Raw genomic sequence first — 23,913 nt, 5'->3', positions numbered from 1 at the left:
AAGAAGGTGATATTAGGCAGTGACTAGAAGCTTGGTCACAAGCTGGTTTTAAGAAGGGTCTTAAAGGAGAAGAGATGGTGAGGGTTAGGGAGGACATGCCATAGGTTAGGGGCTTAATGGCTGAATGCATGGCTGCCAATGGTGGGGCATAGGGTGTGGTGGATGCGCAAGAGGGCAGTGTTCTTGGAATCAACGTTCCCTCTAAGCTGTGCGGTCACGTAGCTGTCTGCCGGACCCGCGCAGCCCAGGACTGGCTTTTCAAATGTGAAATTTCTCGCATGCGTGAAACTCTGAATGGGCTGCGCAGCTCCTTAAAGGGACCTCGCACCCAAAAAAAATGAGGGGGAACAGTGCTTGGAATGCAGAGTTCTCGGAGAGTTGTAGGGCTGGAGGAGGTTACAGAGATATGGTCAAAGAGCCTGCTGAGATTCAATGACGAGGCTCACAAATAAAAGGATGCATGTCTTTAGAATAACGAAAGGTATAGCTAAAGTTAGGTGGCCATTTAACTTGGGGCAATGAGCACAGAATTTGAGGACACAATTACAAAATTCACAAACCTTGTGCATGATCAGCAGATTATTTTGTTTCCCCTCCCCACACCAAGATAATGGGTGTGTGGAACACAGCATGGAAAAGTAGTTCACTCAGTCAATTGGAACTTTTAAAAAAAGAACTTGGATCAATCCCAATGGGGAAGAGGGGAGCGAGGACTATGGAGCTATTAATAGATTGGTTTGATTCACATGGGGATTAGGAAGTGAGGAGAAATATCTTGGGAGGTGGGGAATCATAAATGAGGTCGTCATGCATTGACTGCAGAAAGAACAGGACTGATGGATTTTTGTCATTCCAACCTCTAGGCTCTTACTCATTGAAACTTATAAAATTCTAACAGGACTAGACAGACTAGGTGCAGGAAGGATGTTCCCGATGGTCGGAGAGTCCAGAACCAGGGGTCACAGTCTAAGGACAAGGGGTAAGCCATTTAAGACAGAGATGAGGAGGAATTTCTTCACCCAGAGAATGGTGAACCTGTGGAATTCTCCACCACAGAAGGCAGCTGAGGCCAATTCATTAAATATATTCAAGAAGGAGTTGGATATATTTCTTAAGGCTAAAGGGATCAAGGGGTATGGGGAGAAGGCAGGGACAGGGTACTGAATTTGGATGATCAGCCATGATCTCATTGAATGGCAGAGCTGGCTCGAGGGGCCGAATGGCCTACTCCTGCTCCTATCTTCTCTGTTTATATGTGTTTACAGGGCCATGTAATGTGAACAAAGGACACACAAAACCTCATTTGTTTACATTTTAATATGGATAATAAAAATCACTCATAACAATCAAAAACAAAATTCATACATAGCTTTCTAACAACGAGGACTTGTTGCCATAACGAGAACACGAGTGTGGAGAAAATGGTTTTGCACGGTGGGGGGGGGGGGGGGGGAGGGGGGAGTGGGGGTGAAGAGAGATTTTCCAGAATAGACATTATACACCACATAACTGGACATCCAGATTCCAAATCAGTACACTGACATTTAAAGGAAAAAGAAAAAGTATTGCGTGAGAGGAATGGTAATACATTAAATTGCAATGTTAACCCTTTCAGTTTCCCACCCCTATATCATCAGTGACAAAACCAACCAGGAACATTATTAACATATACACCTGCTTGCGTCATAGAAGGTGGTCACATATATCCTCAGGAAATCAGCTTGTTTTTAAGACCTTCTGCACAGAAAAATCTAGAATTTTAGAAAATATGTTTGATAATGTTTCATAAACTGCCGCAATGCCGCTAGCCTGTGGCCCTTGCAGGACAAGCTGTGTCAGGGGGGGAGGTCTCAGTAGGCACTGCTACAAGGCTTCACAGGTCAATGTCCCTTTCCCAACCCAGCGCCTCAATTTCTGTAATATTTGTGTGAGAGAGCACTTCAACAAATGGGTCACTTTCAACATTGTACCAATTAACAACTGAAGGCAGGCCAAGGCGATAGTTCCGAGCTCTCTCTGCACTGCACCAATAAGGTGTCTCCAACCAGTGGTAGCAATCCCCGCCTCGGAGTCAGGAGATGCAGGGGGTACAAACCTTGATCCAGACAGTTCTGGCTTTGAATTCTGAGTTGACATCCAGCGGGATATTTGTGCCCGGTGGGTGTGGGTGTCTCCCCCTCACTGTATGGGCTCTGGAAGCTGATAAAACCCTCTAGTTCTAAGTACCCTATGGGGTGATATAAAGATGGTTATGGTCACGGTCATGGAAGGAGCATTAACGTCAGACTGTTAATCAGCCTGCGAATCCTCCCACTACATCACACACAATCATTGTCGTTTTGCTCAGCTAAGTGAAACTGCTCAATTTGATTGTTTTAGAATTAAGTTTCTATTATCGATTGTCATTGGGAACTGGTTTAAGGCTAATTTCACTTGGGATCTTTGAAAGCAGAAGGAGAAGGTTCTATGGGGGGGGTGGGGAAGAGTAAGTTTGTGCTGGTTGAGGTGAGGGATGACCCTATTGGGCATTTTAAAAAGTTTCCCCGTTTTGCATCCAGTGTCAGGATGAAGTGCTCCCAGATCAGGTACAGCATGACCTAAATGCAACATAAAACTCCCTCTACTTTGCTTCAGCCATGGGGTAGAAGTTAGTCCTGGGCGGTATCGCAAAGCAGCCGAGAGTGAATCGGCAGCCCATTTTGCACTCCAGCCGGTTTACTTTACCGTTCATGTTAATCGGGTGGAGTGCCAAACGGACTGTCGATTCGCTATCAGTTGCTTTGGGCTACCGCCCAGAACAGATTTATACCCCAATGGGTCTTGCTACCAACCTCTGAAGAGTACCTATGTGATGTTTTTATGTTCCCACAGCAACCATCCCTGCCTCCTGACTGAATTTTGTTCTGGCCTGTTTGGTGCTATGAATTCATACCCACGAGGCATTGGGTTGCGACTGTCCAAAACACATTCCACTTGTGGCCTTTGCTTATAGAGTCATAGAGTCATAGAGTTTTACAGCACAGAAAGAGGCCCTTCGGCCCATCGTGTCTGCGCCGCCCATCCATCCCTGTCCAGTCTAATCCCATTTTCCAGCATTTGGTCCATAGCCTTGTATGCAATGGCATTTCAAGTGCTCATCCAAATGCTTCTTGAATGTTGTGAGGGTTCCTGCCTCTACCACCCTTTCAGGCAGAGAGTTCCACATTCCAACCACCCTCTGGGTGAAAAAGTTCCTCCTCAAATCCCCTCTAAATCTCCTGCCCCTTACCCTGAATCTATGCCCCCTTGTTATTGACCCCCCTACTAAGGGGAAAAGTTCCTCTTTGTCTACCCTATCTATGCCCCTCATCATTTTGTACACCTCAATCAGGTCCCCCCTCAGCCTTCTTTGCTCCAAGGAAAACAACCCCAGCCTGTTTAGTCTTTCTTCATAGCTGAGGCGCTCCATCCCAGGTAACATCCTGGTGAATCTTCTCTGCACCCTCTCCAAAGCAATCACATCCTTCCTATAGTGAGGCGACCAGAACTGCACACAGTACTCCAGCTGTGGCCTCACCAGCGTTTTGTACAGCTCCATCATAACCTCCCTGCTCTTATATTCTATGCCTCGGCTAATGAAGGCAAGTATCCCATATGCCTTTTTAACCACCTTATCTACCTGTTCCGCTGCCTTCAGGGATCTATGTACATGTACACCAAGGTCCCTCTGACCCTCTGTACTTCCTAGGGTCCTACCACTCATTGTGTATCTTGGAAAAAGGAGACTATCATCCCATTAGTCTGGGTGGATTCTAGCCCACGTCCGCCAGCTGGAAGAACAGTGCTCCAAGAAAAAAAAAAGAGAATTTCTGACAAGATGAGCCACTTGTTTCCCTCCTTTGTTAAGCTTACACAGACCGTAGTTCAAAGAGGCTTGGGCTTCTTCGGCAGCACCTCCCAAACCCGCGACCTCTACCACCTCGAAGGATAAGGACAGTAGGCGCATGGGAACACCACCCCCCTCCAAGTCACACACCATCCTGACTTGGAGATATATCGCCATTCCTTCATCGTCGCTGGGTCAAAATCCTGGAACTCCCTCCTAACAGCACTGTGGGAGTACCTTCACCACGCGGACTGCAGCGGTTCAAGGCGGCGGCTCACCACCACCTTCTCAAGGGGCAACTAGGTATGGGCAATAAATGCTGGCCTCGCCAGCGCCATCCACATCCCAGGAATTAATTTTAAAAAAAGTACAAATGCAAATCCGAACATAAAATAATTAAACACTCCAACTGCAAAGAATTGGCCATATACTTTGTGTAAAAATACAACCTTGAATACTTCAATAAATTTTAAGCTGGAATCTAGTGTCTGTGAGGATGTGCGTGTGTTTGTGCTGGAGGTCAGGCATGGGATTGTAGGAAAATATAATTTAATTTTTTTAATATTCACTGTGACAACTAACACTCACATTCATTACTGAGAGAGAAATAGATGATTGATTCAGGTTATATCCTAAACCAAGATAGCCATCAGCGCCGTGCAAATGATTCTTCATTATTCCAAGAAATACTATCCTCCATTTGCTTCACTGAGCTTTTGTGTTGGGAGTTTTGCTATTGCAAGGGACACCTCCATTACCTCAGTGTTTATGGCTGACAAAATGATGCTCTTCAACGTTGTATGACAGTCGGGGAGGGAGTTCACAATTGTGGCAACAGACCAGGGTTTTACTTGTGCAAAGTGCTTTTGCTAAGGAAAAGATGGTTGTGAAATTCTGTGGGAATTCATAGAATCACAGAATGATGCGGCGCAGGAGGTCTTTCAGCCCATCATGCTTGTGTCGGCTCTTTGAAAGAGCTATCCAATTAGTCCACCCCCCCCCCCCCACTTTCCTTTTGTTTCTCTCTCACACCTGGCAGTTATCTCTTGCCCTGCCAGTACACGTCACACCTAATCTCAGCCTATTACCATCTCGTCTAGCTCTTTTACTTCTTTTGTTTCTTTCACTTCTTTTGTCCAATCGCAGCCCTGCCTTCGATCTGTTTTCTTTTCTTTCCAGTTTTGAAGAAGGGTTCCACCCGAAACGTCAACTCAAGTTTCTCTCCACGGATGTTGCCTGACCTGCTGAGTTTTTCCAGCATTTTCTGTTGTTATTTCGGATTTCCAACATCTGCAGTATTTTGCTATAGTCCCACTCACCCATAGCCCTGCAATTTTTTCCTTTTCAAGTAATTATCCAATTCCCTTTTTGAAAGTTATTATTGAATTTGCTTTTCAGTCAGTACATTCCAGATTGTAACAACTTGCTTCGTAAATTTTTTTTCATGTCGCCTCGGGTTCTTTTGCCAATTACCTTAAATCTGTGTCCCCTGGTCACCGACCCTTCTCCCAGTCCCATAAAGCCGGGGGGAGATCAGAGGAAACACAGCTTAACCCGGTTTTCTGCCATTTTTTGGGTGTTCCACCAGTTTCCCTCTGGGGTTGAGAGAGGAGACAGGGAGAACCCAGCATTTCAGGGTCAACATCTTTTTTTGTTGGGTTAGAAGACTCCTAGACTGCAGGTTTTCTTTTTGCATTTACCATGAACTCACGTACAACATAATAGTCCCCATATGTAGACATTACCACATGTAACATCACAGATGGGGCTTGGGACCATCAATGCAAGTGGTGCATATCAGGTGAAAAAGAATTACCATATGTATTACACAAGATTATTCCCATGCTCGGCGCGTTTAGTTTGAAGCGCTGTGTGCAACGACTGTGTAATATTGATTTATGTTCTCCTAGCCTTTCCCTTTTACAGTGCAGTATTAAAATCTTTTTTAAAATTTGTTTATAATTTAACCCTAATTAACTATTTGAATCCCAGTATCATTTTATTTACTCCTTACACTGTGGTTGAAGTGGGCCAAACCAGATGGGCGCCTGTGCCTTTAAGAGCTAGTTTTGGGTTCATGTGACTGCTATAAGATGCTATGAGCCTTGACAGGCCCACATTCTGAAAAAGGGCCTCCACCAATGATAGCCTTTAGTTTTTTTTTCCAGTTCTCCATGGGGCAGGGGAGGGGGGATATTAACACCAGTAGTGCCGCTAGCGAAAGCAGCAGCCCATTTTGCACCCCGCCCTGTTTTCTTTTCCATTGAAGTCAATTGAGTGCGGGGTGAAACAGGCTGCTGATTTGCTACCGGCCCCATTTTGCGCGACTGCAGTTGACCAATTTCATCCCTTCTGAGGTGCCAATGATCTTGATATGTGCCACATACCCAGTTAAATATGTTGGGGGCCACCACCAATGGCCAAGTATGAAGGGAACAAGCCAGATCTCCAATAATCCTTTCCCCAAGACTTCGGACCAGCCAGACATTTGGCCAAAGGGGTCTTCCTGGAGCAAAGGCTCCTTTTTTAACCAGTTTCGGTGCTCGTGCTTCAACATCGGCTCTCACTGGCTTCAAAAGAGACCAATTGCCACCAATTCATCCACAGCCAGTCCGTTCAGCGATGCAAGCCACAGCTAGTCAGGACCGAAGCATTCCGCTGTGGGTCCAGTTGGAGTCAGATTAACAGGTTCACTGGTTTGTCGAAGGTAAATGTCACCAATGGTCGAGAGAAAGTTGTTGCCCACTGCATCTGCTTTCCGCTTCAAAGGCCCTCTCCCAACAGCTCAGGGGAGCACTTAGTCGCAGTGCCCAGAAAGATCGCTTTCTTTCTACTGAGGAAATAGCCTGAGGTCAGTTTCCTTATCCTCATTTAGAACTTGCTCCATAACCTTCCTTCACCGCACGACGTCCTCCAGCCCTACATCCCAGCTGGCACTTTCTCCTCTTTTGTGTCAACATCAGTGGCAGAGCTCACTCATCATAATCCTCTACTGTGGCGGTACCATCGGTTGTACCTTACATAAAGTCACATAATTCCCTTTAACTTACCTTTTGGGGCTGTTGCCCCTTTAACTTACTTGTTGGGGCCGTTGCCCCTTTAAGATGCACCCTCGCAACTTCGGCCTCAACGGCCAGCCGACGGGAGCAACGCGATCTTCCGCTCCCGCGGCAAGCACCGGCACAGCCCGGCCAGCGACGCGCATCACGTGACGCCCTAAGCGCGGGAAACGCGAACGTGATGACATCATCACGCTCCCCACAGGACTGCGAACTCAGTCCTCGTGGAGTCCCCGCTGGGACAAGACCTATACCACGGTGCTCCTACAGTCAGCCATCTTACCTGATGTAATTAGTCTGTTCCTGTAAATAAACAACTTGTTAATAGTTCGTCGAAGTCAAACTCTCTTATTTAGTGGCGATCTACACGAACCACTACACTACTCTGGAATTCTTTTCCGAAACTCCACTGCCTTGCTACATCGCTCCCCACTTTGAAATGCATTCTCAGAACCTACCTATTTGACCGTGTCTTCGGTCACCTCCACCAGCCTTCCCTTTATTCCTTGGTGCCCAGTCTACCCCTTTCTGAAGAACACTGGAATGTTCCACCACTTTAAAAAGGTGCTACGCGAGTGTAAGTTTTTGCTGACAGTTGCTAACGTTTGCACTCCACAAGAAGATCCAGATCCATCCCTAAATTCTGAAATCTGTACAAGGTTCAAGATGGCCGCACCTGTCCGTACTCACCGAAAAAATATGCTTTGGGGCCCGGCCCACCTTCATTGTGGACATCAGGGAGTGGTACCAGCACGAGGCACTGCCATTCCACCTTGTTGAAGCTTATAAAATTCTAACAGGACTGGACAGACTGGATGCATGAAGGATGTTCCTGATGGCAGGGGAGTCCAGAACCAGAGGTCACAGTCTAAGGATAAGGGGTAAGCCATTTAGGACAGAGATGAGGAGGAATTTCTTCACCCAGAGAGTGGTGAACCTGTGGAATTCTCTACCACACAAGGCAGTTGAGGCCAATTCATTAAATATATTCAAGAAGGAGTTAGATATATTTCTTAAGGCTAAAGGGATCAAAGGACATGAGGAGAAAGCAGGAACAGGGTACTGAATTTGGATGATCAACCATGATCTCATTAAATGGCGGAGCAGGCTCAAGGGGCCGAATGGCCTACTCCTGCTCCTATCTTCTATGTTTCTGTACCCTGGTTTTCACTGCTAGTAGCAGATAGTTATGCTTCTGCACTGTGCAAGGTTCAATGTTTATCTCTACTTCAATGGCTGACATTATTAAAACAGAAATTACCTCTGTATTTGTAACTAATTGTGGATTTAAAAAATTCATTCTTGGGACTTTGGCATCACTGGCAAGGCGAGCCTTTGTTGCCCTTGAGAAGGTGGTGGTAAGCCGCCTTCTTAATTGCTGCAGCCCATGTGGTGAAAGTGCTCCCACAATACTGTTAGGTAGTGAGTTCCAGGATTTTGACCCAGCATTCAGTTTATCAATTTGGTCCAAAACCTATTCGGTTGACCATTAGCAAAAGACTACTATAGAGTTAACAATCAGTGCTTAAACAGATTAAGGACAAAGCTTTGTGGTCAATTATGTTGGGGATGAGGGTGAAAGTGACCCAATGCAAGATACATTGTAGGAAAAATAAAAGAGGTGGCTCCTCTGATGGCTAGGTTGGTAAGTTGTCCAGAGTCAGACAGACCAGGAAGGTCACAGGGCTGATCCCCGAGCCCTGTTGTGGTTTCAGCCAGAGCGGTGGTAAAGAACTTGCATTTATACAGCGCCTTTCTCGACCTCAGGACATCCCAAAGCACTTTACATCTAATGAAGTACTTTTGTAATATAGTCACTGCTGTAATGTAGCCACACAAGGTCCCACAAACAGCAATGACTGGATAAACTGTTTTAGTGATGTTGATTGAGGGATAAATATCGGCCAGGACACCGGGGAAGAACTCCCCTGCTCTTCTTCGATATAGTGCCCTGGGATCTTTTACGTTCACGAGGGGGCAGACGCAGCTTTGGTTTACCGTCTTATCCGAAAGATGGCACCTCAGACTGTGCAGCACTTCCTCAGTTCTGTACTGAGGTGCCAGCCTAGATTATGTGCTCAAGTCTCTGGAGTGGGGCTTAAACCCACAACCTTCAGACTCTCAGGAACAGTGCTACCAACTGAACCATGGCTGACACCTAATTGTAGTAAGCATTACAGTTGGCTCCAGTGAGCAGAAAAGCAGCCGGGTGTTTTGCTCCAGCTTGCTTGCCAGTGACCTAACAAAGTGTTTGTGTATATATCTGTCTGTGTCAACATCAGCCGAGGATTAAACACATCTATAATGCCCTCTCACCTACTATTCTCAAATAGCATACTTAGGTCACACAGAAAGCCACTTAGGCCATTCAGTTCAAATACAAACATCTTGTGGGATTGGTTCAAATAGGTGTGTGATTGGCAGTTTCCTTTTTAATTTAACTCGGTTATTTAAATCCATTGGTCTAGGTCGCCCTTTTAAAAAGGTATTTATCAACCTGAATTGTTAAAGTCAGTGAGTCATTCTGAAGTCTACAAAAGAGATGGGTCAGGCCTGGTAGCTTTGTAGATGTCGAGAAAAAGGAACAAGATTTCTTATACCATACGACAGCAAAATACTGCGGATGCTGGAAATCCGAAATAACAACAGAAAATGCTGGAAAAACTCAGCAGGCCAGGCAACATCCGTGGAGAGAGAAATAGAGTCAACGTTTCAGGTCGAAACCCTGTCCTGACGAAGGGTTTCGACCTGAAACGTTGACTCTATTTCTCTGGCCTGCTGAGTTTTTCCAGTATTTTCTGTTGTTATTTCTTATACCATAGTTTAGCACTGCAGTTGCAAACTATTCATTCCTTTCTCCTGTTTGAAGAGTAAGCTTAATAACTATTGTAAAAGTATATCCTGTGTGCTGGCTACTATTCACTTTTTCTTCTACTGTTTAATTGTACTTAAAAAGCCTAAATCAATGCCCACTGTACTGTTATTCTGTTTTAAAGAGGGTCACTTGATTAAATAAACTGCAGAGGGTTCTCTATCCAATTCCTGGGCACTGCAAATTTACCCAGATATCTGGGAAAGTGAAAACACTCTCCCTGAGACGTATGGAGCTGGGGCTCAGCTATGGGAATAGTCTGGGACAAAGAAATCACAAAACAACTTGCATTTATATAGCGCTTTTAACATAGTAAAACGTCCCAAGCTGCTTCACAGGAGCGTATCAGACAAAATTTGACACCAAGCTACATAAAGAGATAACAGGACAGGTGACCAAAAGCTTTATCAAAGAGGTAGGTTTTAAGGAGCATCTTAAAAGGAGAGCGAGGTGGAGAAGTTTAAGGAGAGAATTCCAGAGCTTGGGCGCCTAGACAGCTGAAGGTATGGCCACCAATGCTGGGCGGACAAGAGGCCAGAATTGGAGGAACGCAGATGTCTCGGAGGGTTGTAGGAGGCTACAGAGATAGGGAGGGGCGAGGCCATGGAGCGATTTGAATAAAAGGATGAGAATTTTAAATTTGAGGCACTGCTGGACCGCGAGTCAATGTAGGTCAGTGAACACAGTCTAGCGTTGCGTATAAAAGAGTAAAGATTCCTAAAAAGGGGAATCAAAGTATTGGGGCAACATGAAATATCATCTTGCAGCAAACAGCATGAATCATCCTTCTACATCACTTCAGAGAAAATACAGGGCTTTGATATTCGGGGGTCCATGGACTCTAGGGGGTCTTCAAGGGGATCCATGAGGCCATTAGATTTATGTTCAACTGAGCTGGGCTGCAAACATATTATCTCAAGAATGCTGTATTTGGAGAAAAAAATTAGGACATAATTTCTGTTGCTGCATAGATAAAAATGTCTTAAATGATAGCACAGTTTTTCTTTGGGTAGCTGATGCCCTCTTTCAGAAGCGAGTAAATGGGAGGGGAGGGGAGGGTTGGGAAATCCTGAGGATGTGAGATTTGTAGGGAGTGCCAATAATGACTAGGAGGGTCCCCCCCACCCCCACCTTTGAAATAAGTTTGAAAGACGCTGTATTGGAATTTAGTTGAATCGCCCATCGTTTATGGTAATGAGAATTATGAGAAGTTAACCCTCAATAGTGGAATTAAATGGCAACTGCTTCAAAAATAAACGTGCCAACCTCCTACTTCATTCAACCGTTTCTTAATACCTGGCAAATTCATAGCTTACACTTTACACGAAGGGTCATCGACCTGAAACGTTGACTCGGTTTCTCTCTCCACAGATGCTGCCTGACCTGCTGAGCATTTTCTGTTTTTATTTTACACTTTACACCTATTGATAAATGCATCATTTGCGATCCGACCTGGTACATCACACAAAATGGGCACTGAAGCTTATTTTAACATTGTTAAGTTGCAATGACGACGAATCAAGTGAAATCCGTCGAAAGGAAACCAAAGCTTTGGGATGTGCGGCTGGAGCCACCGGTGTCCCGCCCCGTCCTCCAGGCAGGGACCTTAAGCGGCTGCCTTCGTTTCAAAAAATCGTCCTTGCGTTCAGGAGGCGGCGTTGACGAGCTGCTGGAAGCGCACCGGCCTCTCACCGATGTGTGTGCGTGTTTTTTTTAATGTTTTGTTGACGATGACTTAAGAGGAGACAATTCCGAGCCGAGGCCGGGCACCAGCACCTCTTCGTCCGAGGGAGCGTGCGTCGCAAAATGGCTTCCCCCGGCGGAAAGCTGCGTCGCAAAATGGCTTCCCCCGGCCGAAGCGTGCGTCGCAAAATGGCTTCCCCCTGCTGCAGAGTTTCTGGTCTCGTGTTCCGTTTTCATTGGCAGTTGGCCGTTAAGAATCTTCTATTATTATTATTTAAATGGCGTTTCGACGACACTGCACAAAACTTCTTGTGTTCCTTTTTTAAAAATTTAAATTGAAAGTCTTCCTGGGCCCGGAGGGAGGTGAGCAAAGTGATAGATTGTGAGTGTGGAGAGAAGAAGTTGCTACTGATGGTGGAGATCCTTCTTCACGTCCTCTGCTGATGGCGGGGTGTGGGTGTGTCCTCCTCCTCCTCCTCTGGCAGTTCTCAGCCCAGGGCCGTGTCCGAAATCCCCGCGCCGTGTCTCCCCCTCTCCCGGGGGCTCCCTTCCCTTCACATCAGGCAGTGGGTGTGCAGCGCGGCGAGCAGCAGGCTCCAGGCCAGCCGAGATTGTGAGCGCACGACGGCCGCCGCCGCCAGGCCGGGGGCTGAGCCGGTCGCCTCTCCCCACAACCGGCTCTCGTCAGCAACCTGCAAAAAGGCAAGAGCACAGGACAGGTGAATGGCGCAGCGCACTCGGCCCGTCGCTGACTCTGCTGGCCCTTTTGAAAGAGCTTATCCAATTCATACAGCCCTGCAAATGTTTTCCTTTTCAATTGTATATCCAATTCCTTTTTGAAAGTTGGCCATGCATCTATCTGTCTATTTGACCATTTGTCTGTTTAACCATCTGTCTTGTCTAATATTAATCTACCTATTTGACTATCTAACCAGTCATCATCCGTTTTCATCTATCTATCTATCTACCTGCCTCTCTATATCTATCTATCTATCTGCCTCTCTACCTGCCTCTATCTATCTATATCTATCTACCTGCCTCTCTCTCTCTATCTACCTGCCTCTATCTATCTATCTACCTGCCTCTATCTATCTATCTATCTATCTACCATAGCAAATACTGCAGATGCTGGAAATCTGAAACAACAACAGAAAATGCTGGCAACACTCAGCAGCATTGTAGAGGGTGTTAACGTTTCAGGTCGATGACCCTTCGCCAGAACAGATTTTTAAGCAAGTGTGGGTCTATCTGCCTGACTATTGGAAACTATAGGCCAGTTAGCCTAACATCTGTCATTGGGAAAATGCTGGAATCCATTATTAAGGAAGTAATAGCAGGACATTTAGAAAATCATAGAAGATAGCAGCAGGAGTAGGCCATTCGGCCCTTCGAGCCTGCTCCGCCATTCATTGAGATCATGGCTGATCATCCAAATTCAGTACCCTGTCCCTGCCTTCTCCCCATATCCCTTGATCCCGTTAGCTTTAAGAAATATATCCAACTCTTTCTTGAATATATTTAATGAACTGGCCTCCACCGCCCTCCGTGGCAGAGAATTCCACAGGTTCACCACTCTGGGTGAAGAAATTCCTCCTCATTTCAGTCCTAAATGGCTTACCTCTTATCCTTAGACTAAATCTGGTTCTGGACGCCCTGGCCATCAGAAACATCCTTCCTGCATCTAGTCTGTCCAGGCCTGACAGAATTTTATAGGTTTCGATGAGATCCCCTCTCAATCTTCTAAACTCCAGTGAGTATAAGCCCAATCGACACAATCTCTCCTCGTACGTCATTCCTGCCATCCCAGGTATCAGCCTGGTGAATCTTCGCTGCACTCCTTCCATGGCAAGAACGTGCTTCCTCAGATAAGGCGACCAAAACTGCCCACAATACTCAAGGTGCGGTCTCACCAAGGCCCTGTACAACTGTAGCAAGACATCCTTGTTCCTGTACTTGAACCCTCTTGCTACAAAGGCCAACATACCATTTGCCTTCTTAACCGCCTGCTGCACCTGCATGCTTACCTTCAGCGACTGGTGCACAAGAACACCCAGGTCTCTTTGCACTTCCCCTTCTCCCAATCTATTGCCATTCAAATAATCTGCCTTCCTGTTTTTGCCACCAAAGTGGATAACCTCACATTTATCCACATTATTATAGTGCATTTGCCATGTTTCTGCCCAATCACCCAACCTGTCCAAATTGTACTGGAGTTTCACGACATCCTCCTCACAGCATACCCTCCCACCCAGCTTTGTGTCGTCTGCAAATTTGGAGATATTACATCCAATTCCCTCGTTCAGATCATTAATATATATTGTGAACAGATGGGGTCCTAGGACCGATCCTTGCGGTACCCCACTAGTCACTGCCTGCCACTCGGAAAACGACCCGTTTATTCCAACTCTTTGCTTTCTGTCCGCCAACCAGTTCTCTATCCAAGTCAATACCTTGCCCCCAATCCCATGTGCCTTAATTTTGCACGCTAACCTCTTATGTGGGACCTTATCGAAAGCCTTCTGAAAGTCCAAATACACCACATCCACTGGTTCTCACTTATCTATAATACAATCAAGCAGAGTCAACATGGTTTTATGAAAGGGAAATCGTGTTTGACAAATTTACTGGAGTTCTTTAAGGATGTAACGAGCAGGGTGGATAAAGGGGATCCAGTAGATGTGGTGTATTTGGATTTCCAGAAGGCATTCGATAAGGTGCCACATAAAAGGTTATTGCACAAGATAAGAGCTCATGGGATTGGGGGTAATATATTAGCACGGATAGAGGAATGACTAACTAACAGAAAACAGAGAGTCGGGATAAATGGGTCATTTTCCGGTTGGCAAACTGTAACTAGTGGGGTGCCACAGGGATCAGTGCTGGGGCCTCAACTATTTACAATCTGTATTAATGACTTGGATGAAGGGACCGAGTGTAGTGCAGCCAAATTTGCTGATGATACAAAGATAGGCGGGAAAGCAAGTTGTGAGGAGGACACAGAGTCTGCAAAGGGATATAGATAGTTTAAGTGAGTGGGCAAAAATTTGGCAGATGGAGTATAATGTGGGAAAATGTGAGGTTATCCACTTTGGTGGGAAAAATAAAAAAGCAAATTATTATTTAAATGGAGAGACTACATAATGCTGTGGTACAGAGGGATCTGGGGGTCCTCGTACATGAAACACAAAAAGTTAGCATGCAGGTACAGCAAGTAATTAGGAAGGCAAATGGAATGGTGACCTTTATTGCAAGGGGGATGGTGTATAAAAGTAGGGAAGTCTTGCTACAAATAATGGTATGTTGGCCTTCGTAGCGAGAGGGTTTGAGTACAGGAACAAGGATGTCTTGCTGCAGTTGTACAGGGCCTTGGTGAGACCACACCTTGAGTATTGTGTGCAGTTTTGGTCACCTTATCTGAGGAAGGATGTTCTTGCCATGGAAGGAATTCAGCGAAGATTCACCAGGCTGATACCTGGGATGGCAGGAATGACGTACGAGGAGAGATTGGGTCGATTGGGCTTGTACTCGCTGGAGTTTAGAAGAATGAGAGGGGATCTCATTGAAACTTATAATATTCTGACAGGACTGGACAGACTAGATGCAGGAAGAATGTTCCCGATGGTCGGGGAGTCCAGAACCAGGGGTCACAGTCTAAGGATAAGGGGTAAGCCATTTAGGACAGAAATGAGGAGGAATTTCTTCACCCAGAGAGTGATGAGCCTGTGGAATTCTCTACCACAGAAGGCAGTAGAGGCCAATTCATTCATTAAATATATTCAAGAAGGAGTTGGATATATTTCTCAAGGCTAAAGGGATCAAGGGGCATGGGGAGAAGGCAGGGACAGGGTACTGAATTTGGATGATCAACCATGATTGCATTGAATGGCGGAGCAGGCTCGAGGGGCCAAATGACCTACTCCTGCTCCTATTTCTTATGTTCTTATCTACCTATCTGCCTGTCCACCAGTCAATCTTTCTGTCTGTGTCAATCTATCAATCTCTTTGTGTCTATCTCTATGTATATTGTTATATCAAGCAATCGCTATCTGTCCATTTATCAGTCTGTATTTATCTATGTACTTTTCTTGCACTGCCTATCTATAGCTCTATCTGTCATAGAATCATAGAATGATACAGCACAGAAGGAGGCCCATCGTGCCTGTGTCGGCATTTGAAAGCTATCCCCTGCTCTTTCCCATAGCCATGCAAAATTTTACTCTTGAATTAAATCTACCTTTAACCACCTCTGCTCTAAGAAGAACAATTGCAGCTTCTCCAATCTCTCCACATAACTGAAGTCCTTCATCCCTGCATGAAGACAGAATGTGAACTGCACATTTATAATTACTGCAAGGATACTCTGGAATACACCAAGAAAGTGGATCCCAGAGGATATAAATGGAAATGAGTGAGACGTAAATTTAGAACTGACAGCAGGAAAATTGTTCCACGCACTACGGAAGAGGAGGACAATCGGCAATCCAGGCCGAAGCAGGACGCAGGACTGGCCATAAGAACGTAGCTGTAGAGACACCAGTGCAAACAGGAAGAATGGTGCACCAGACTCTCATCTAAGATACATCCTGCTGAACGCCTAAGCTACTTCTTTAGGGAACCCTCATATCCATAATAAAATGGTTGCCGTGCCTTCTGCAACAACTGCTGTGTGAAATCACGATCTATTCCATTCTAAGAATATTCATGGCATTTTTAGCACAAAGGTTCCCAGTTAACCTGTGTAGTTTTCTCAGAGTAAGTAATAATATCAACATGAGGGCTCCGGGGAGACAGAAATAAAGAAAAACAAGTGCTTTCCTCCATCCCTAGATTTTCTTTACTCCTCCTCCTGAAAGTGTTGTTGAGTTACAGGTGATGGAAAACTCCAGTGGGCATTCTCCATAGAAGAGAGCAGATAATGAGCATTGACGGGCTATTTGACCCTGAGAGGCAGCAACATCACAGCCAAGTCCACCATTTTTCCGGTCTGACCTTCCCACTTCCCAGCAGAAGTTGATCTCCCTCTCCTTAGAAACGTAGAAGATAGGAGCAGGAGTAGGCCATTCGGCCCCTCGAGCCTGTTCCGCCATTTAATGCGATCATGGCTGATCATCCAAATTCAGTACCCGGTCCCTGCTTTCTCCCCATATCCCTTGATCCTGTTAGCCTTAAGAAACTCCTTCTTGAATATATTTAATGAATTGGCCTCTACTGCCTTCTTTGTCAGAGAATTCCACAGGTTCACCACTCTCTGGGTGAAGAAATTCCTCCTCATCTCTGTCCTAAATGGCTTACCCCTTATCCTTAGACTGTGACCCCTGGTTCTGGACTCCCCGACCATCGGGAACATCCTTCCAGCATCTAGTCTGTCTAGTCCTGTTAGAATTTTATAAGTTTCGATGAGATCCCCTCTCATTCTTCTAAACTCCAGCGAGTACAAGCCCAATCGACCCAATCTCTCCTCATACGTCATTCCTGCCATCCCAGGTATCAGTCTGGTGAATCTTCACTGCACTCCTTCCATGGCAAGAACATCCTTCCTCAGATAAGGCGACCAAAACTGCACACAATACTCAAGGTGTGGTCTCACCAAGGCCCTGTACAAACATCCTTGTTCCTGTACTCCAACCCTCTCGCTACGAAGGCCAACATACCATTTGCCTTCTTAACCGCCCTTATCCTTAGACTGTGACCCCTGGTTCTGGACTCCCCGGCCATCGGGAACATCCTTCCTGCATCTAGTCTGTCTAGTCCTGTTAGAATTTTATAAGTTTCAATGAGATCCCCTCTCATTCTTCAAAATTCTAGCGAATATAAGCCCAATCGACCCAATCTCTCCTCTTACGTCATTCCTGCCATCCCAGGTATCAGTCGGGTATTAGCACTGCGACCAGTTGTACCGTTGCTGTAAACAGCACAAATTTGGAAATTGAAGCTGGGAACCTTCCTAATCTGCACAGCTCAGTAAAACACTGGGATAGTGAAGTTAACTGAGCCATCGGAGGTACTGGAGGAAGACTTTAGTAGGACAGAATTATATATGTATTCAAAGATTAAAAAAGAAAAACAAAATCCCGGAAATCTGAAATAGAACCAGAACTGGCTTGCAATGTCCAATGGTCTTTTCTGTTTCAGATGCAGACTGACCTGTTGTAGTTGGTATACGGCTAGTGCTATTTAATTTAAACAATTGCCCAATTTAAATGCGGGCGATTTAAGTGGTGGGAACTGTATGCATGCTCGTAGGAATTAAAAAATGAAAACATACCATCAGAAAGCACAATCTGTCCTAATACGACAATAAACTTTGCAAGCTAGCTGATGTGTCGTATTTTCTAGGCAGCGTCCAACAGTAAAGAAAGAAAGTCTTTCTTAATTCTGGATGCTGCCTATAAAAGTAGTGAGTTTAATGCACTTTTATTCTACTTGTTGGGAACTTTCAAACCCATTGTCACTCTCCTTCATGAGATCTGCTTTGACTTGATTGATAAACAGTGTACCTTAATGTTCTTCACACCTCCTTACTACAGGCCATGACCTCAATTTATTTCTCGGTGATAAGCACAGACAGGTTGTGACTGCAGTGTATTAGTGATACAATCACAGAGTCTGCCTCCAGTTCCCCCATTTCCAATTCACTTTAATAGAATGTGGACGGATCCCATTTTAAACACATTTGCTGCTGGACACCCAATAATTTCACGTTGGCTTTCATTCTATTTTTGAAGCCCTGAGGCACCACATTCCTCCCTTTACTCGGTTGTTGCCAGATCTTGTTTTACACTGTCAAGTTAAGCCATCCTGTGATCTATCTTTGTTTCCACTGTTTCTTTTGGATTGGTGGTATTTAATGTAACATTAGAATAGAGTATAATGCAGCATTACCAACGGGGTACAATAGTGTGATAGCAAAATACTGCAGATGCTGGAAATCCGAAATAACAACAGAAAATGCTGGAAAAACTCAGCAGGCCAGGCAACATCCGTGAAGAGAGAAATAGAGTCAACGTTTCAGGTCGATACCCTTTGTCAAGACTGAAGAAGCACAGGAAATGAAACCGATTAAAAGGCCAGTTTGGGGGCTGGGAAATGGGGATGAGAGAACAAAAGAGAAGTGAAGAGACATTAAGAGGTATTCAAAACCAGACGAGATGGTGATAGGACTAGTGGAGACAAAAGACGGCTCTAGATTAGGTGTGAAATGCGCTGGCAGAATGGGAGACAGCTGCCATGAGGGAGAGGAAAAAAAAGGGGGGAGAGGCCAAAACAAAGGTGTGGATAAAAAATATAAGTAAAAATATAATGGGGGCCGAGATGATCTGAAATTGTTGAACTCGATGTTGAGTCCAGAAGGCTGTAAAGTGCCTAATCGGAAGATGAGGTGCTGTTCCTCAAGTTTACGCTGAGCTTCCGTGGAACAATACAAGAGCCCGAGTACAGTGAGGTCTGAGTGGGAATGGGGCGGTGAATTAAAATTCAAATGCGGTACAATAGTGTGGTGCTTATGTTACTGGACCAGTAATGCAGAAGCCTAGACTAATAATCCAGAGAATGTGAGTTCATGTCCCACCATGGCAGTTTGAGAATTTGAATTGAGTTTTCTTTTAAAGCTGGTATTAGTGAAAGTGACTGGTTGGTTGTTGTAAAAACCCAACTGGTTGACTGATGTCCTTTTAGGGAAGGAAACCTGCCGTCCTTCGCCGGTCTGGCCTATACGTGATTCCGGTTCCACACCAACTTGGTTGATTCTTAACTGCCCTCTGAAGTAGCCTAGCAAGTCACTCTGTTGTGTCAAATCACGAGCGGTTCAAGATGACTGCCCACCACCACCGTTTCAAGGGCAACTAGGGATGGGTAATAAATGGCCGGATTTGCCAGCGACAGCCACATCCCGAGAACATAAGAACATAAGAACTAGGAGCAGGAATAGGCCACTTGGCCCCTCGAGCCTGCTCTGCCATTCAATACGATCATGGCTGATCTTGGGCTCAAAGCCACTTCCCTGCCCGCTCCCCATAACCCTTCACTCCCTTATCTTGCAAAAATCTGTATCTCCACCGTAAATGTATTTAATGACCCAGCCTCCACGGCTCTCTGGGGCAGAGAATTCCACAGATTTACGACCCTCTGAGAGAAGAAATTCCTCCTCATCTCAGTTCTAAAAGGGCGACCCTTTATTCTAAAACTGTGCCCCTGCGTTCTAGATTTCCCCATGAGGGGAAACATCCTCTCTGCATCTACCTTGTCGAGCCCCCTCAGTATCTTATATGTTTCAATAAGATCACCTCTCACTCTTCTAAATTCCAATGAGTATAGGCCCAGCCTGCTCAACCTTTCCTCATAAAGTCAAACCCCTCATCTCTGGAATTAACCTAGTGAATCGTCTCTGAACTGCCTCCAATGCAAGTATATCCTTCCTTAAATAAGGAGACCATAACTGTACGCAGTACTCCAGGTGTGGTCTCACCAATACCCTGTACAGTTGTAGCAGGACTTCCCTGCTTTTATACTCCAACCCCTTTGAAATAAAGGCCAACATTCCATTTGCCTTTTTGATTACTTGCTGTACCTGCATGCTAACTTTTTGTGTTTCGTGCACAAGGACCCTGGAGGGGGAGGTTGAACAGGCAGAGGTCGTGGTCCACATTGGTACCAACGACATAGGTAAAAAGAGGGATGAGGTCCTGCAGCAAGAATTTAGGGAGCTAGGTGGAAGATTAAAGAGCAGGACCTCAAAGGTTGTAATCTCTGGATTACTCCCGGTGCCACGTGCTAGTGAGTATAGGAATAGAAAGATAGAACAGATGAATGCGTGGCTAAAGGGATGGTGCAGGGGGGAGGGCTTTAGTTTCCTGGATCACTGGGCCTGCTTCTGGGAAAGGTGGGACTTGTACAAGTCGGCCGGTCTACACCTGAACCAGAGGGGGACCAATATCCTTGCGGGGAGGTTTGCTAGCACTGCTTGGGGGGGGGGGGTTTAAACTAACTTGGCAGGGGGATGGGATACAGAGTGGAGCAAAAGTAGGGGGTGATTTACAGCCAAATACAGAGGAAAAAAAACAAGTCAGCTGGGAAGGCAGAGAAAATATGTGAGGGCAAAAGGAAATATGGCAAGGCTGGAAGGCATTTATTTTAATGCAAGGAGTCTTGCAAATAAGGTGGATGAACTGAAGTTGTTGTTGAACACATGGGAGTACGATATTGTTGCTATCACGGAGGCATGGTTGAGGGAGGGTCAGGACTGGCAGCTCAATATTCCGGGGTATAGAATCTTCAGGAGAGACAGAGGGGGGTGTAAAAGGGGAGGGGGTGTTGCAATATTAATTAAGGAGTCGATTACTGCTGTAAGGAGGGATGATATATTAGCGGGTTCCTCTAATGAGGCCATATGGGTAGAACTTAAAAACAAAAAGGGGGCAAGCACCTTGCTGGGAGTGTACTATAGGCCCCCAAACAGTCGGGGAGATAGAGGAACAGATATGTAGGCAAATCTCAGAGAAGTGCGAGAATAATAGGGTAATAATAGTGGGGGATTTCAACTTCCCCAATATTAATTGGGATAGTCAGAGTGTGAAAGGCTTAGAGGGTGCAGAATTCTTAAAGTGCATCCAGGAGAGCTTTTTGAGCCAACATGTAGAAAGTCCTACAAGCGAGGGGGCGGTACTGGACCTAATTCTAGGGAATGTAGCCGGGCAAGTGGTGGAAGTGTCAGTAGGAGAGCATTTTGGCGATAGTGACCATAATACGGTGAGATTTAAGGTGGTCATGGAAAAAGACAAAGACGGCCCGGAAATAAGGGTTCTAAATTGGGGGAAGGCCGATTTTAATATGATAAGGCAGGATCTGGCCAAAGTGGACTGGGAGCAGCTACTTATAGGAAAATCCACATCAAAACAGTGGGAGACTTTCAGAAGGGAAATAGAGAGAGTACAACGCCAACATGTTCCTGTAAAGGTCAAGGGTGGGACCAACAAGCAAAGGGAACCTTGGATGACAAGGGATATACAAAAATGCATTAGGAAAAAAAGGGGGGCTTTTGGCAGTTACAAAAGACTAAAGACGGAGGAAGCCCTAGAGGAGTATAAAAAGTGTAGGGGCATACTTAAAAAAGAAATTAGGAGGGCGAGGAGGGGCCATGAAATAACACTGGCGAGCAAAATAAAGGAAAATCCTAAGATGTTTTATAAGTATATTAAGGGCAAGAGGATAACCAGGGAAAGGGTAGGGCCCATTAGGGACCAAAGTGGCAATCTGTGTAGAGCCAGATGATGTAGGCGGGGTTTTAAATGAATTTTTTGCATCTGTTCACTATGGAGAAAGACGATGCAGACATAGAAATCGGGCAAGGGGACTGTGACATACTTGAACATATTAGCATCGAGAGGGAGGAGGTACTAGCGGTTTTAGCAGGCCAAAAAGTGGATAAATCCCCAGGCCCAGACGAGATGTATCCCAGGCTGTTGTGTGAGGCAAGGGAGGAGATTGCAGGGGCTCTGACACAAATTTTCAGAACCTCTGGCCACAGGGGATGTACCAGAGAACTGGAGAACAGCTAACGTAGTACCATTATTCAAGAAGGGTAGCAGGGATAAACCAGGGAATTACAGGCCAGTGAGCCTAACATCTGTGGTAGGGAAATTATTGGAAAAAATTCTGAGGGACAAAATTAGTCTCCACTTGGAGAGGCAAGGATTAATCGGGGATAGTCAGCATGGCTTTGTCAAGGGTAAATCATGTCTGACAAATCTGATTGAATTTTTCGAGGGGGTGACTAGGGGGGTGGATGTGGTTTACATGGACTTCAGTAAAGCTTTTGACAAAGTCCCGCATAGGAGACTGGTCAAGAAGGTAAGAGCCCATGGGATCCAGGGTGCCTTGGCGCGTTGGATCCTTAACTGGCTGAGTGGCAGGAGGCAGAGGGTGATGGTCGAAGGTTGCTTTTGTGACTGGAAGCCTGTGTCTAGTGGGGTACCTCAGGGATCGGTGCTGGGTCCCTTGCTGTTTGTGATCTACATAAATGATTTGGATGAGAATGTAAAAGGTATGATCAGTAAGTTTGCAGATGACATGAAAATTGGTGGGGTGGTAAATTGTGAGGAGGAAAGCCTCAGGCTACAGGAAGATATAAACGAGTTGGTCAGATGGGCGGAAAAGTGGCAAATGGAATTTAACCCTGAAAAGTGCGAGGTGATGCATTTTGGACGGACAAATAAGGCAAGGGAGTACACAATGAGTGATAGGACCCTAGGAAGTACAGAGGGTCAGAGGGACCTTGGTGTGCATGTACATAGATCCCTGAAGGCAGCGGAACAGGTAGATAAGGTGGTTAAAAAGGCATATGGGATACTTGCCTTCATTAGCCGAGGCATAGAATATAAGAGCAGGGAGGTTATGATGGAGCTGTACAAAACGCTGGTGAGGCCACAGCTGGAGTACTGTGTGCAGTTCTGGTCACCTCACTATAGGAAGGATGTGATTGCTTTGGAGAGGGTGCAGAGAAGATTCACCAGGATGTTACCTGGGATGGAGCGCCTCAGCTATGAAGAAAGACTAAACAGGCTGGGGTTGTTTTCCTTGGAGCAAAGAAGGCTGAGGGGGGACCTGATTGAGGTGTACAAAATGATGAGGGGCATAGATAGGGTAGATAAAGAGGAACTTTTCCCCATAGTAGGGGGGTCAATAACAAGGGGGCATAGATTCAGGGTAAGGGGCAGGAGATTTAGAGGGGATTTGAGGAGGAACTTTTTCACCCAGAGGGTGGTTGGAATCTGGAACTCTCTGCCTGAAAGGGTGGTAGAGGCAGGAACCCTGACAACATTCAAGAAGCATTTGGATGAGCACTTGAAATGCCATTGCATACAAGGCTATGGACCAAATGCTGGAAAATGGGATTAGACTGGACAGGGATTGATGGACGGCGCAGACACGATGGGCTGAAGGGCCTCTTTCTGTGCTGTAAAACTCTATGACTCTATGACCCCCAGGTTCCTCTGAACTGTAGCATTTTGTAATCTCTCTCCATTTAAATAATTTGCTTTTTTATTTTTCCTGCCAAAGTGTATAACCTCGCACTTTCCCACATTATACTCCATCTGCCAAATGTTTGCCCACTCACTTAAACTAGATCCCTTTGCAGGTTATTTTGGTCCTCTGCACAACTTGCTTTCCCACTCATCTTTGTATCATCCACAAACTTGGCTGCATTACACTTGGTCCCTTCATCCAAGTCATTAATGTAGATTGTAAATAGTTGAGGCCCCAGCACTGATCCCTGTGGCACCCCACTAGTTACTGTTTGCCAACTGGAAAATGACCCATTTATCCCGACTCTCTGCTTTCTGTTAGTTAGCCAATTCTCTATCCACGCTAATATATTACCCCCAATTCCATGAGCTCTTATCTTATGCAGTAACCTTTTATGTGACACCTTATCGAAT

The 23,913-nt window shown here is 45.6% G+C and overlaps 1 protein-coding gene across 1 annotated transcript in view; it reads right to left on the bottom strand.

Annotated features, from left to right (window-relative positions):
* Positions 1-10,085: 10,085 nt before the first annotated feature.
* Positions 10,086-23,913, bottom strand: part of gfra4a (GDNF family receptor alpha 4a) — a 194,300-nt gene continuing 180,472 nt past the window's right edge. The window contains exon 8 of the mRNA XM_085975585.1: positions 10,086-12,171. Within this exon, the coding sequence (XP_085831711.1) occupies positions 12,034-12,171 (138 nt within the window). The 3' untranslated portion in view covers positions 10,086-12,033. The remainder of the gene's footprint in view (positions 12,172-23,913) is intronic.

Source organism: Somniosus microcephalus, chromosome 2 (genome assembly GCF_052327205.1).
Source record: "Somniosus microcephalus isolate GS21.2 chromosome 2, FLI_Smic_1.0, whole genome shotgun sequence".
Classification (NCBI taxonomy): domain Eukaryota; kingdom Metazoa; phylum Chordata; class Chondrichthyes; order Squaliformes; family Somniosidae; genus Somniosus; species Somniosus microcephalus.
The sequence above is the reverse complement of the archived record's forward strand: the minus strand, read 5'-3'. Positions and strand labels throughout refer to the sequence as shown.